Source organism: Lagenorhynchus albirostris, chromosome 5 (genome assembly GCF_949774975.1).
Source record: "Lagenorhynchus albirostris chromosome 5, mLagAlb1.1, whole genome shotgun sequence".
Taxonomy (NCBI): domain Eukaryota; kingdom Metazoa; phylum Chordata; class Mammalia; order Artiodactyla; family Delphinidae; genus Lagenorhynchus; species Lagenorhynchus albirostris.
In genome coordinates this window covers 50,301,334-50,316,032 of record NC_083099.1, presented here as the reverse complement: position 1 = coordinate 50,316,032, position 14,699 = coordinate 50,301,334, and the positions used below count along the sequence as shown (strand labels likewise).

At 38.3% G+C, this 14,699-nt stretch overlaps 1 protein-coding gene across 1 annotated transcript; it reads left to right on the top strand.

Annotated features, from left to right (window-relative positions):
* The first annotated feature begins 874 nt into the window (after window positions 1-874).
* EIF5A2 (eukaryotic translation initiation factor 5A2) lies at window positions 875-14,337 on the top strand. Its single transcript, XM_060149999.1, has 5 exons — window positions 875-1,004; window positions 1,689-1,888; window positions 2,433-2,537; window positions 12,776-12,907; window positions 13,496-14,337. Exons 2-5 carry the CDS (start codon window positions 1,724-1,726, stop codon window positions 13,553-13,555), a joined length of 462 nt encoding a protein of 153 aa, XP_060005982.1. The 5' UTR covers window positions 875-1,004; window positions 1,689-1,723; the 3' UTR covers window positions 13,556-14,337.
* The last annotated feature ends 362 nt before the right edge of the window (window positions 14,338-14,699 follow it).

The window sequence follows — 14,699 nt, the reverse complement described above, 5'->3', positions numbered from 1 at the left end:
CTGATCCTATTCAAGTCGCTATTGGCTCCACATTGATTCCAAGACAACCCAACTGGTCTAATGAGGTACGGACATACCTCAAACTCAAAGGAATGCCAATGCCAGGAGGAAGGAAGAGCTGCGTCTGGCAGAACATCTTTCGTCTGGACAATGCAGTAGGAGTCAGACACCCATTCGCCTCCAAAACTCCATAACAGCCTCTGATGTGAAGAGTGAGTTAGGTCATTTCACCGCTGCTTTTTAGGTCGTGGACGTCTCAGGAGTTCCCACCCCTGGGAGCGCGGTGGATCCTGGCGGAGCGGCAGCGGCAGCGGCTGCTGGAATCTCATCATGGGTGGCTAGGGTCCCCCGCAAAACCCACAGCAGGAGCCACGTAATAAAATACTGCACTTGCGCTCTTCCTCGAGGAACAAGCATGGTTTTCAATGCCAAGTATGGCTGCAAGTTGGGCCAGAAGTTGGAACACAAAGTTCCCTCCACAGTCACGAGGCACAACCGTTGAAGGCCCATGCGTCGCGAGTTCTGGCAGCCGTCACATGACAACCGCCACGCACCTGACGTCAAGGGCCACCGAGTGCGTGGCTTGGTTCCCATTAACTTCGACTGGGACCCGAACGTAACGAACCTAAAAGTTTGAGGGAGCAAGTTTCCTTGCCGGCTAGTTTACCCTCAGCAACCGAACTCCAGAAAGTGCTCTTCACGCCGGAAGTGCACTAATCCGCAGCACGTGGGGTTGCCAGGGCGCTCTTCACGTGACTGGGAGGGGCCTCGGGAACCTTGTAGCCAATGGTAGCGCGAGAGGGCGGTGCCTATGACGCGCCGGGACCTATCCCGGAAGTAGGGCTGATGTGGGGGCGGGAAAGGGCGGGGAGGCCGGGGTGTGGGAAGTGTGGCGGCCCCGCCCCGTGTCTTGGAACTGCCGAGGTCGCCACCGCTGCCGCCGCCGCAGCTGTGGGAGACTGGCGCGGTTACGCAGGCTAAAGGCGCTCTTTCCCTGCTGAAAGGTGAAGACTCTGGGAAAAGGTGGTGGGGCTGCGACCGGAGCGAGGCAGGGCCGGGGAAGGCGGCCGGAGCCGAGCCCCGACCGTGGAGAGGAGGAAGGATGGAAGGGGGACCGAGGCGAGCGCGGGACCCGCCAAGGCTCAGGCCCGTGAGGCGCCGGGCCGGGCCGGGGATGCCGGCAGGACAGGGGGCGTCTGAGAGGTCGAAGTGACGGCGCTGCGGGCTGGGGGGAGAAGTGCTCTCCCGCTGCCCGAGGGCCAGGTGCTGCTGGCCGGGTCCTGTTATCTCCATCCTTCGTGGGGACATGAGGCCTGGGCTGGGCCCCCCGCAGTGAGGATCCGGGCGGCGGCGGAGGGCCGGGAGGCGCGGCGCGGTGCGGGAAAGTCACCGGCTCCTCCTGCAGTGGGACGGTGGGGCCGGGATTTGCTGCCCCCAGCGCGGGTGAGCGCCCTGGGCGGGTATTCCCCCCCCCCTCAACGAGCTCTTCTGCGACTTCCCTCCCACCTCCCCACCGAAGGATGGAAAAGTTTGTAAGGCCGGAGTTAGAAAGTCCCCACTATTCTGGGTGGGTGTTCTATAAATGCAAAAATAATAGATCCATGATGCGTGGCTCGTAACCTCTCTGAAATGAGGCGTTTCCCTGCCTGCATGCCAGTTGTTAAAAAGCAAACAAACTTTTTGCATAGTACCCTCAGAAAAGCAACCATCTCCCCAGCCCACCATGGCGGACGAAATTGATTTCACTACTGGAGATGCTGGGGCTTCCAGCACTTACCCTATGCAGTGTTCGGCCCTGCGCAAAAACGGCTTCGTGGTGCTCAAAGGACGACCATGCAAAATAGTGGAGATGTCAACTTCCAAAACTGGAAAGCACGGTCATGCGAAGGTAAATGCCCTTCCAGGTCTTTCTTGGTGTTGGGATTTTGATCATTTGTATTCCATTACAGAACATGAGGTTTCTGTAGTTATAAGTGTATAATGACACTTTTTTTTTTCTTTCCACAATTACTGGGTGATCAGCTATTTGAATACTGAAAGGTAACATTTCCTTCTTGGGCCCTTATAATGTTTCATTAACTGGGAACCGAAACTTTCCTGAATCCTAGTGACTTAGACAATCTATTCAGTTTACAAATGAGAAAACCTGTTCTAACATTCTAACGAACCTAAATTCATTGTTCTTAATCACTCTTATGATTGAATTACTAGACTATATGATATTGGGTCTTGATATGTCATGATACTGTTTAGTTGTTCACTGCTTCTCAGTTGTATGACCACTACATTTTTTTTTTTAAGAAAGTAAAATTAGATGACCTTGGAAGGAGAAAGAATCTGTCATAATCAGCTTTAGTATTATGCGTCTGTGTATGTAATGAGTGATATCTTGGCAAAGATTAAACAGTTTCCTGTTCTCCCGTCTCTGTTAGGTTCACCTTGTTGGAATTGATATTTTCACGGGCAAAAAATATGAAGATATTTGCCCTTCTACTCACAACATGGATGTTCCAAATATTAAGAGAAATGATTATCAAGTAAGTACTAATTTCCTTTAGAATGCTGCTTGTTTCCTGAAGGTGCAAATACTTTCTACTGTCCATTGTAATTTAATAAAACCCACAAGTAGTTTTGTAGGTTTTTCTAACCAATTGTTAAGTACCACTTATTTTAGAAATTGGAGAAATAGACAGTGCTATTTAACACTTGGTACCTTATCTAGGATGACTGCTAGTTTGCCACTTTTTAACATTCTTGCATTTTAAAAAAATTGAACACTTATTATTTCTCAAATCAAGTGACTCCATATTGTGAGTCCAATGTTTAGTAAAATTACTATTTTCCATGTTGTAAATTATTTCTCTTTGTTGTAAATACTTTCCAGGTATTTCTTTTCCCTTACCAGACCTAAGACTCAAGAAATTGTTGGAATTCATGTTCCACCAACCAAATTTGTGTGTATTAGTGAATGTGTCTCAGAATTTGGTATTCTTAAATAGGGAAATAAGTTGAAAGCCATAAATACAAAGGATAAAGTGTATGGTCACTGAATATGGTGAAGAAAATACAAAAACTTCGTAATTGTTTTATTTGTATTCAGTGACCATGCTGTGACCTTTTGTTAAATTATAGATATAAACTGCAAGTTTTAGTTCCAATTATGCATTTGGATAAGTCATGTTTAATGATAGCATTTTCTTGTTTGGAGTATTGATGGTAACCAAACCACTGACCTCATAGAATGTGGGAGCTCAGATTAAGCATAACTAAAGTCTTTCTTGAAAGTCTGCAATTTCTTTATCAAGCATATTATATATAGAACTCTTTTCATTTTACATAGTGAAAAATACAAGTGTGACACTCGAATTCGTTTTACCCAATTTAAACTTGTTCCTTTCTATACCTCATATTGTGTTGTATAATTTTTAAAGAATGTCACCATTAACTGCAATTATCCAATGATTTCCTTTTACTTTTTGTCCATATGTAAACATATTTTTGCACAGTTTTAATCTAGTAAGCAGTTTTATGTTTTCATTTTCCTACTTACAAATGTTTTCTAGGTTGCTTTGAAGTCTTCATAGAAATTTGAATTGTCTTAGTATAATAATAGCAAGATTTTTTTTAAGTCAGGCAGATCTGAGTTTTGATCTAGTTCTGCCACTTTCAAGCTGGGTGATGTTGGACAAATTACGCAACCTCTCTGAGCCTCAGTCTTCTCATCTACAAAGGAGGGATAATATGAAGATTAATGAGAAAATGTACTCCATAATTCCCTCAAAGTAGTTTTTTTTTTCTGCTTCCCCTTTTTCTGTATAAAAACTTCACTTAATCATTCCATTATTCTTGGAGCACCTAATTTAGACATGGCATATAGTGGATGCTCAATAAACATTTGTTAAATGCATACATGATTACTCAGTGAGGTAAAGATAGTACAGCCAACTAAAGCTAAGCATAGAATTTTCTTTTGCCAAAAATAGATTTCTGTTTTCATCCTTAATGTGTGAATGCTTTGAATATTCAATATTCATTAATATTCATTCAATATACAAAGCTTTTACCCTTGAGTGTTTCAGAAAGATGGTATAAGTAGTTCAGATGACTACTACAGTGATCAAATTAGCCAGTCATTGATTGGAGCTCAAGATTTAACATAAAGGAAAATTTTGGTTTGGGTTTTATTTTGAGATAAAGCAGGACCTGGACTAGGATGAGGGGTATAAGATGAGTGAGGCCCTTGCCTCAAGCATAAAATTTTAAATAAAGACAGTACCAGAAACAATGCCAAGCCACACAGGGGCCTGATCCTGTCTGATACTTTGTTCATTATAGAATTTATGCATTAATTCTAATTTTTAAAAATATTACATTAACCTGATCACTGAGGGGGGTGTGTGTGTGTGTGTGCGCGTGCCACCTTAAATTTTGCACCCAAGACAAGTGCCTCACTTGCCTCGCCGTAGTCCCAGCCTTTGGTATGTAGTCTGTGTTCCAGAGCGGATCAGAGAATGACTCAAGCCTAACAGTCTGGGTCCAGATCCTTGCTTTGGCACTTACTAACTGCATGACCTTGGTTGGCAAGTTATGTAATCTCTCACCTGCCTTTCTTTATAAAATAAGGATAAGAATAATAAACTCCTCATGGAATCACTGTGAGGTTTAATTAGTTAATTCTTAGAATAGTGCCTTGCAGAGTGAGCACTCAGTGATCACATCCCTTCATTATCAAGTCACCATAGAATACTTATTTCTGTTCATTAAAAAAAATTAGCCTTTTTTTAGCCATGAGCCTTTCCAGTTATATTTATTGTCCTATGGTGGTCTTCACTCACCTTTCCAAGTGCCTTGATTAAATTTCTACTTATTATTTAGCTACATGTAGTCCTTTGTATTTGCTGAATTCAGTATTTCAAGTGCCAGTTTGACAGCTAAAGTGAAATATATATATCTGTTCATTATAATAATTAAAAAGTAAGTCTTTGTTTAGGAAAAGAAATGTATCAGTATTTACAATTTTAATTTTACATATTTTAACATAAGTTCAGAATGAAAGGAAAATTGTCTCCTGAATTCCATTCCAAGATGTAGCTTGGATTGGAATTGCTAATTTCCATCACTTCTCCCAAAAGTAGTTATGGTTATCTGGGGCTCACTGATGGTGTAAAATACAAATACACCCAGACACCTTTGGGAATCCCCAGACTCTTAAATATAGAAACACTTGTTCAAACTCTGGTACACACTTGAGTCATATTTCTTTAGAAAGTTCTGTGTTCCTGTGCACTACACCACAAGTTGAATGCCTTTTCTGCATTTACTAAAGTTTAACCTGTCATTTAAAGACCACTTTTCAGAAGGAAAACTAATCACTACAGGACATGTTAAAGTGTATATTGTGCATCTTTGGATTATTGATGAATTGCCAAAACTGTGAATATTAAATCCTAGTATATTCTTCAAATAAGTGGTATGTCTTTTGGATATGGAGTTGAATTTTGTTGTTGCAACTAAAATAGAACAACAAAGAAAATAATGATGCTATGAATTCCTTGTGCCTAAAGTCTTTTTATAATTTATACCTGTTCTGTGGAATCTTTGTGTTCCCTGGTAAAAGCAGTCTTTCTTTGGAGTAGAAAACCTCTAAACCAGCAGATCCCAGTACTGCAGGGACAAGAAACAGATATTTTGCTACAGTATCATTGAGGGTAATAGTGAGAAGAGTCTCCTACCTTTGGTTCCTAGACCTGTATATTCTACCTATGGGAGAAATAGTACCATATATTGGAATATATTTAACCTGTAAAATAGCACCCAGGCCCAGAGTTTGTCATTCAGCAGGAGGCAAAGATGAGTCTTCAATAGGCAAATGCACACAGGCAAACTGTCTTAGAATGATGGAGGACATGGACCACCAGTGAATTCTCTGAGCATTGTCCTATTGTCTTTTTATTTTGCCTGTTAAATGAATTTTTTAGCCAGAAATGATACTATGTGAGGTACTGACAGTAATGTGACAGTTTACAAATCCACACATGAGATTTTAGCAGAAGCACTGCAGGCAGCAAAGGCAAGTTTATATGTGGAGTAAGGATCTATTACAGTGAGCACAAACTGCTGCCTCTTCCATGATGGAGGGAGTACAATGTTACCAGGTAGCTGGCTCTTCCCCCGGGGAAATGGTGCCATATCAGGGACTCTGTATTGGTCTCTGCTATGAGGTACCAGCAGTGGCTGTAGTCAGATCAGCCTTGGTGAGAGAAAACCGGTGTCATTGAGCCCATGCCACTGTGGCCAATTGTTCGTGAGCCAATTGAACAAGGACTGGGAAGACTACAAAAAGAAGCTGAATGACATTCACAGGTAGAATCATCTTGTCACCTAATTGCCTGCCTCCTCGGTAGCATGTCCCCTTGGTAAGCATTTATATGGACACATTCTCTAACTATTTGGAGAGGACCCTCCGCGTACCACTTTCCCAGACCTTATTGTCAGCAATTTTCCCATCTTTTTCTTTCAGTTTTGTTGACCTTCCATCCATACTCTTAGCCCTTGCCCATAATCAGTGTAAATCCAAACCTTTGGTTCTCTCTTCTTTCAAGTCCAGTACATGAAGTTCTCATCCCCACTGTCTTTCAGGGCCACCTCTGAATAATTTCATCAGACTACGCATAACCATCTAGAAACCATTCTGAATTTTGTTTTTCAGTCAGGTGGTAATAGGGAACTCCCCACAAAGTCATCGGTACAAGTTGAGGGAGAAATTGTGGATGTTGCAGAAGAAGGTGCTTCCAAGTCTCATACAACTTGTTGGTGCTTTCAGGAGCTGCTCAAGTTGATCTCACATATGCAGCTTCTACTTAATGGTGGAGTGCTACTGTGCATACCCAACTTTATGGCTTGGTGTGTCAGATAACACTCTAGTTGATGATAGTGTTATTTCCTTGTGTTGTCTGATAACAATGATCAAACATTCAGTTCCCCCCAGGGACCAGCAGCTCTAAAGAAGTAGTTTGAGAGTGCTGCGGGAAGAGGAAAAGGAAGAAGGAGAAAGGAGGAGGTCTTACCTAAAAGTCTGACTGTTTTGAAATAGATTGAGAAATAAAATTAAATTCAGAAATTAGGGCTAAGCCACCTGTAATGATGCTATTCCTTCTCCAGCCTTCTTCTGTTGTATAACAATAATACAAATACAAGCAAAAAAGTTCCCCCATAATTCTCCTTTTTCATGTTCTTTCTTACCAGACCACATCATGGATAGAATCTGCAGTCACTTACTCTCCCCATATCCTTCCTTTCAGTTCATGCTTTGCTTCCTCAGCTCCCTGTACCCCCAACTATTTAGTGGTTACAGTGCTCTTTCTAGAATTCTGATACACCATAGCATTTTTCTTTTTTACTTTTTATTGTGAACATTTTCAAAATCTGATGAACCTCACGTACCCATCATCCACCTTCCACAATTATCAGTACATAACCAATCTTGTTTCATCTGTACCCCACCATCTATTTTTATTTCCTGTACCCTCTACCTCTTGGGTATTTTGATGCTAATCCCAGATATTATATCATTTATCATTTCATCTGCAAATATTTTGCTGCGCATTTTTAAAAGGTATGGGCTGTAAAAAACAGCATACTGTGGCACCCCCCAAATTAGTAATTCCTTAATATCTTCAAATATCCAATCAATATCTACATTTTCCTAATTGTCTTTGTTTTTTTGTTTGCGTTTTGCTTTTTCAGATGTGATAGTTACTGTTTTTGTTTTACAGTTTTTCTAAATCAGGACCTAAATAAAAGTCCACGCATTGAAATTGGTTGAGGTATCTCTTAAATCTACTTTATAGGTTCTCCTCTCTCAGACATGCATTTGAGCCTCTCTTCCCTCTCTTTCCTCCCTTCTTTCTCCTTCTCTCTCTCTCTCTTTCCCTCCATTTTTGATGAAGAAACTAGATAAGTTGTTCTGTAGACTTTCACGCAGTCTGTATTTTGCTAATTGCATTTCCTTTGTCCCACATATTTCCTGAAAATTGATAATTAGATGTAGAGACTTGATCAGATCCAGTTTAGATTTTTATTTTCTTCTTCTTTTCTTTAACAAAAATTAATCCATAGGTGATATTCTGTGCAACCATCAAGTAAATGAGTCTGATGGTTTCTTTTTTTTTTTAATTTTTTAAAATTTATTTTTGGCTGCATTGAGTCTTCGTTGCTGTGTGTGGGCTTTCTCTAGTTGTGGTGAGTGGAGGCTACTCTGCGTTGCTGTGCGCAGGCTTCTCGTTGTGGCTGCTCTTGTTGCAGAGCACAGGCTCTAGGCGCACGGGCATCAGTAGTTGTGGCACGTGGGCTCAGTAGTTGTGGCTTGTGGGCTGTAGAGCGCAGGCTCAGTAGTTGTGGCACGAGGGCTTAGTTGCTCTGCGGCATGTGAGACCTTCCTGGACCAGGGCTCAAACCCATGTCCCCTGCACTGGCAGGCAGATTCTTAACCACTGCGCCATGAGGGAAGCCCCTGATGGGTTTTTTTTTTGTGATGTTATTAGATATATAATTGCCTTAATCCATTAATTTATTAAAGGAGACAAAGTAATCATCTGTTACTTTTTTTTTCTTTAAAAGCCAGAACACTTCTATAAGAGAAGGCTTCCTTCAGCTTTTTTGTTTACCCTGTGGTACAGTGTATAATAGGAAAGCCAATATAAATACTTGATTCTTTCCCTTTAAGTACCAGTTTTCAAAATTAGTTGGTTTCCTGGCATCTACTGAAGATGACCAGTGAAATTTTTTTTTCACTATGAACTCAAGCATTTAAACACATTTATGTTTCAATCCATTGTAGTTATTATCATTATTGATTATCAAATTGTTCTTTCTTTATTCCAGACCTTATTCTGGTTAGCTCCTGAATCCCTTTGATATGGACCTAGTGGTCTTTAATAGCACCATGCTTTCTGATCTTGTATACTTCCTACTGTGGACCTGGAATTATCCATTTTCCCAGGAGCCCTATGGAGAGAAATAGCACCATACATTGGATTCTTTTAGTAGGAAATGACAGATACCACATTCTGGTACTACTATTTTGGGTGTATGGTATAATTTCAAATGTCATTCAGCAGCTTGCTACACCACTGCATGCCTGAATCCTCTATTACAAGTTTTCTGACTCTGCCCTCTCCTGTCTCCTTGCTTGCTATTAGCAAAATGATTGCTCTCTCTACCAAAAAAAAAATTGTTCATAAACATCTCAAAGTTATCAAATAAGTAGATTGCTTACAGGTGAAGAATCAGAAGGAAATATTTAGAATTGACTTATAACTGTTTTCTTACCATCCTCTCCTTCCAGCTCTACAGCGTCAGAGAGGGCTTTGAGGGAAGATTGAAAAAGTTGCACAGAAATATGCTTGAAACAAAAAAATGACACCGTTAGCTTTTTTTTTAAGATTGAAAATTACAAAAGGGGAAGTGATACCTTGAGAGAGGAAAAATCTTGCAGATACTACCTTAGCCAGGTGATCAAAGTTAATATCACCAGTAATAGGACATAGTGACATAATTTGCGTCTTGATGTGATACTCTGAGGACACATCATATATGTAGTAATCCTTCCAAAAATGCGCTAGCTGACTCATTAGAAAACAGACTCAAACTGAGCAACATTCTATAATACAGTGAACCTGTGCTCGTCAAAAATGTCAATGTCATGCAACACAAAGGGTCAGGAACTGTTCCAAATTAAGAGACTAAACTGACATGACAGCCAAATAAATACAAGGCATGATCCTGGAGTTGAAAGGGAAAAATTGTTATCGAAGACAATATTGGGACAATTGGCAAATTTGAATATGGACTATATATTGAATAATATGTTAGCAATATTGCATTTCCTGATTTTGAAAAATGAACTGTAGCTATGTAAGAATATGTCCTTGTTCTTGGGAAAAACACACTGAAGTATTATTGCTGAAGAGTCATGATGTTTGAAACTTACTCTCAAATGGTTCAGCAAAAATAAGAAAAGAATAAGAATGTGTATGGTATGCATTTTATATATTCCATATATACAGAGAGGGAAAAACAGCACATGTGGTTAAATGTTAACAAAGAGTAAATCTAGGTAAAAGATAAAGGATTTTATTGCATTATTTTTACAACTTTTCTCAATATCTGAAAAATTTTTAATTTATTTAAGATCAAATAATTCATTTTTATTATTTAATTTTACTTTTCTGTAGCTTAGCTTATTTTTGAAATTTTAAATTTTATTTCTTATAGCAATTTATTTTAATATTTAATATTTATAAATATATATTTTAGATGTTTTATAATATGTCTGTATCTTTTTGTATTTGAAATGCTTTATATTTCATCCCATGGCTTATTTTATTAATTCCCTTTAAAAAATAAAATACCATATAAATACCAAAATATCAGTATTATTATTTGGTTTATGTGGTTCAGTCACTAGTGGAATGGGAACCTTTAACTCTTGAAATTGACAAGTTCTACCTCAGGGAATTGTTAAAAGAGCTGAAATAAAAAAAGATGAGCCTGTGGTTAATTGTTTAAAAATTACACTTCTGTCTCAACTCAACCTCCTTGCTTCCCGCTTTTCTGCCAACTACCTCACAAATGTTTGAGTGACCAAAAGATTAATTAAAAGTGTTTGTGGTGGCTCAGTAGGATGGTTTTTTGTTTTTGAGATTGTAGACATGTGTAAAAACTGAAATCTCCGGTGGTAGGTGGGGTTTCTGTGGAAAGCCATTGCCAGAGTTGGTAGTGCCATAGAGGAGAGCTTTGAAACTCTACCTCTGTGGTATGCCTGTGTTATGTCATAGGGGCTAAAGGGGACCAGGGACCATGTCTTTAACTCTTTTTGTGTATGTCAATGGTAGCATCTGGTATGCTGGGTGATTGCCTTTTATAAAACCTGTTAGACAAATGGGACCTAATGAAACTTAAAAGCTTCTGCACAGCAAAGGAAACCATAAACAAGACAAAAAGACAACTCCCAGAAAAAAAAAAAAAAAAGACCACTCCCAGAATGGGAGAAAATAATTGCAAACGAATCAACAGGCAAAGGATTAATCTCCAAAATATACAAACAGCTCATGTAGCTCAATATCACAAAAACAAACAATGCAATCAAAAAATGGGCAGAAGACCTAAATAGACATTTCTCCAAAGAAGACATACAGATGGCCAAGAGGCACATGAAAAGATGCTCAACATCGCTAATTATTAGAGAAAAGCAAATCAAAACTACAGTGAGGTATCACCTCACACCGATCAAAATGGCCATCATCACAAAATCTACAAACAATAAATGCCAGAGAGGGTGTGGAGAAAGGGGAACCCTCTTGCACTGTTGGTGGGAGTGTAAATTGATACAGCCACTATGGAGAACAGTATGGAGGTTCCTTAAAAAACTAAAAATAGAATTACCATATGACCCAGCAATCCCACTACTGGGCATATACCCAGAGAAAACTATAACTCAAAAAGACACATGCACCCCAATGTTCATTGCAGCCCTATTTACAATAGCCAGGTCATGGAAGCAACCTAAAGGCCCATTGACGGACGAATGGATGAAGAAGATGTGGTACATATATACAATGGAATATTACTCAGCCACAGAAAGGAACGAAATTGGGTCATTTGTAGAGATGTGGATGGGCCTAGAGACTGTCATACAGAGTGAAATAAGTCAGAAAGAGAAAACTAAATATCATATATTAACGCATATACGTGGAATCTAGAAAAATGGTACAGATGAACCTGTTTGCAAGACAGAAATAGAGACACAGATGTAGAGAACAAATGTACGGACACCAAGTGGGGAAAGGGCAGGTGGGATGAATTGGGAGATTGGGATTGACATATATACACTAACTAATATGTATAAAATAGGTAACTAATGAGAACCTGCTGTATAGCACAGGGAACTCCACTTCGTTGTGTAGTAGGAACTAACACAACATTGTAAAGCAATAATACCCCAATTTAAAAAAAAACCTTAAAATTCTAGGCACACTGATGGTGTACATGCTTTTAGAATAAATTAATGTGGCCTGGCTGTTTCCTCATACCTGTAATGAAAGAAATTCAATGATATCAATACTGTACTTTTTTGCAGGTTAGGTTGATGACTGGTTTTGTTTCATTAATGTCATCAACAAGCTAATGTTTTTCTTTTTTAAAAAATCTAGTGTTGTTAGCAGTGAGCTGGAGACCAAAAATTTTCCACTTCAGTTTGTTCATAATCAAATTATAAAACACATTGTTTGTAATCATGAAAAACTGAAAATAACTTTTATGCCCATTAATACAAAAAATGGTTAAATCAGTTACAGTATAACTTTGCAGTTGTGAAGTGATTAGAGAGACTAAGGTAGGTCCATATTTTCCAAAACGGAAAGATTTCTAAGATATATTAAGTGAAAACAACTTGCTGAAAAATACTTATAATATCTCATTTATTTTGTAAAGCAACTATATATTGTGTACATAACTTCAGGATACTCTATAAAAAAGCCTAAACTGTTTAATAACCTAGAGATTTGCGGGAGGGGAGAGTGCAGGAAGGAATGAACTTATATTTTTTGTCTGTACCTATTTTATGCTTTTGTATGTGTAGCATTCTTAAGCACCAAAAATGTATTAATGTATTACTATGTACTAATAAAAATTAATATAATTGGCAATTTATGTAAAAATTACAAAGGAGTGGGTGTAATCTAATCAGTGCAAATGATATAATTTCTTTCAATAGCTGATATGCATTCAGGATGGTTACCTTTCCCTGCTGACAGAAACTGGTGAAGTTCGTGAGGATCTTAAGCTGCCAGAAGGTGAACTAGGCAAAGAAATAGAAGGAAAATATAATGCAGGTGAAGATGTACAGGTAAAGACTTATGGAGAGATTGTTTTCTTAAATCATTTTATAAAAACTTTGACCTAAACTAGTTAGCATAAAATACTATATGTGAAATACAGCTTTTAAATACTGCTGAAATGTTGAAAATGATCTCTAGAACTAGGCAGTTTTCCCATGATACCTTTTACCATGGCCATTACCAAAGAAAGTATCAAAGTTCATTTTTTACTACATAGACACTGTCAATCCCAAATTTGTTTTGAAGATCAGCCTGAACTATTCTTAAGGATGAGAAAGGATGTTATGGGAATACTAAAGAGTGAAGGTGGCTTACTTTATCTTGTTGTAACTCTCAGAAGTATAACGTCTAATAAGTATTGAAACATTTATAGTTCTTATTCTCCTGTTCCCTGGAAGTTTTCTTAAAAACCACAATTTGAGAAATTTAGCTTTAGAAAACTGTAAAAAAAAGTAGATTATTTGATCTTGGAATACCTCTTTACAAAATCAATATGTATAAAATATCCACAAATATCCAATGTATGATGAATTAACTATATCTTATATATGTATTGCCTTTTGAATACATTTTTGCCTGCATTTTTTTCCTTCTAGGTGTCTGTCATGTGTGCAATGAGTGAAGAATGTGCTGTAGCCATAAAGCCCTGCAAATAAATGGGAACATCAGGCATGAGCAAAATGTTTAGGTCTGGATCAACTGCAGATCTAAAGTTTGGTTCTAAGTTGTCACCAAAGCTATGGCGTTCATAAGCAACCTCATTTCTTTTTTAATTGTTTTGAAATTGTGCTGAGTTAGTTTTGCAGGCAATTCGTAATTTAAAAAAATGATCAAGATGTATAATTCTTTTTTTTAAATTTTGTAGGTGTCTTTCCTATAACTTTCCTGTGGTTTTCAGTATGTAAGTCTAAGAAACAGACAAGATAGCTTCAGCAGATGTGATTTGTCTGAGCAAATCGTTCCTAAATTTTAGTTAAATGATAAATAAACCAGGGTTTTAAATCAAACAATGTAGCATCTAGTGGTATTGAAGCACCACATTTAAGTTGAATTGCTTTGCATTAATTTCGAACTTAATATCATAGAATAAGTAGATTATGGATTGGAATTGTCAGAGTTTCAGCATGGGTGTGGCAAGTACAGATCCTTAAACAAAAATCATGTTATCAAAGAGTGCCAGTTATCTTAGTAACCATGTGCAGCCCACCTGTATTACCTCAGTCATTCTGTTCTTTGCCAAATTGCTGGTAGACTTAATATAACCTATATTATGGGGATTTTAGTACTTTCTTGTGGTTGACAGAGGCATTAAACTGTTTTGTGATTGTTAGCAAGTCATATTGTAAGGAAGACACAAAGGACAGTGGCAAAGGATGTTGGTTAAAGCTATAGGTTTTTATCTGTGGCCTTTGTATTCAACATAAAAATAGGAAGTTTCCATTTGTGTTTTTGCCTTTAACTCTTGTTTTCTCTCTTTATTAAAGGGAGTGACCTGCTTTACAGGATACTATGCAGCACTTTTTATCAATTACGTTGAATAAATGTTGGTATTTTTAGTAGTCACTCCTTTTCAGCCATTTTTAAGTAGACTTTTTTGACATCAAAATATTTGTTAGACAAAACTGGAAATTCTTACTTTAAACTGATTTGGAACATTTGTTAAATTTATGTATGTTTTTTCTAACATGAAAGTGAATCATAGAAGAAAAGTCACTTTATGTGATAATTATTATTTAACTTAAGAAGTATATGTATTTTAACTGATTGTCATGTGACTTAATTCAGTTACTGGTGTGAAAT

Excerpts from the sequence above, each read along its gene's own strand:
- EIF5A2 (XM_060149999.1), top strand. The coding sequence starts at position 1,724 with ATGGCGGACGAAATTGATTTCACTACTGGAGATGCTGGGGCTTCCAGC. Across the intron at positions 2,538-12,775 it reads TTAAGAGAAATGATTATCAA|CTGATATGCATTCAGGATGG; the intron begins GTAAGTACTAAT and ends TTCTTTCAATAG. Across the intron at positions 12,908-13,495 it reads ATGCAGGTGAAGATGTACAG|GTGTCTGTCATGTGTGCAAT; the intron begins GTAAAGACTTAT and ends TTTTCCTTCTAG.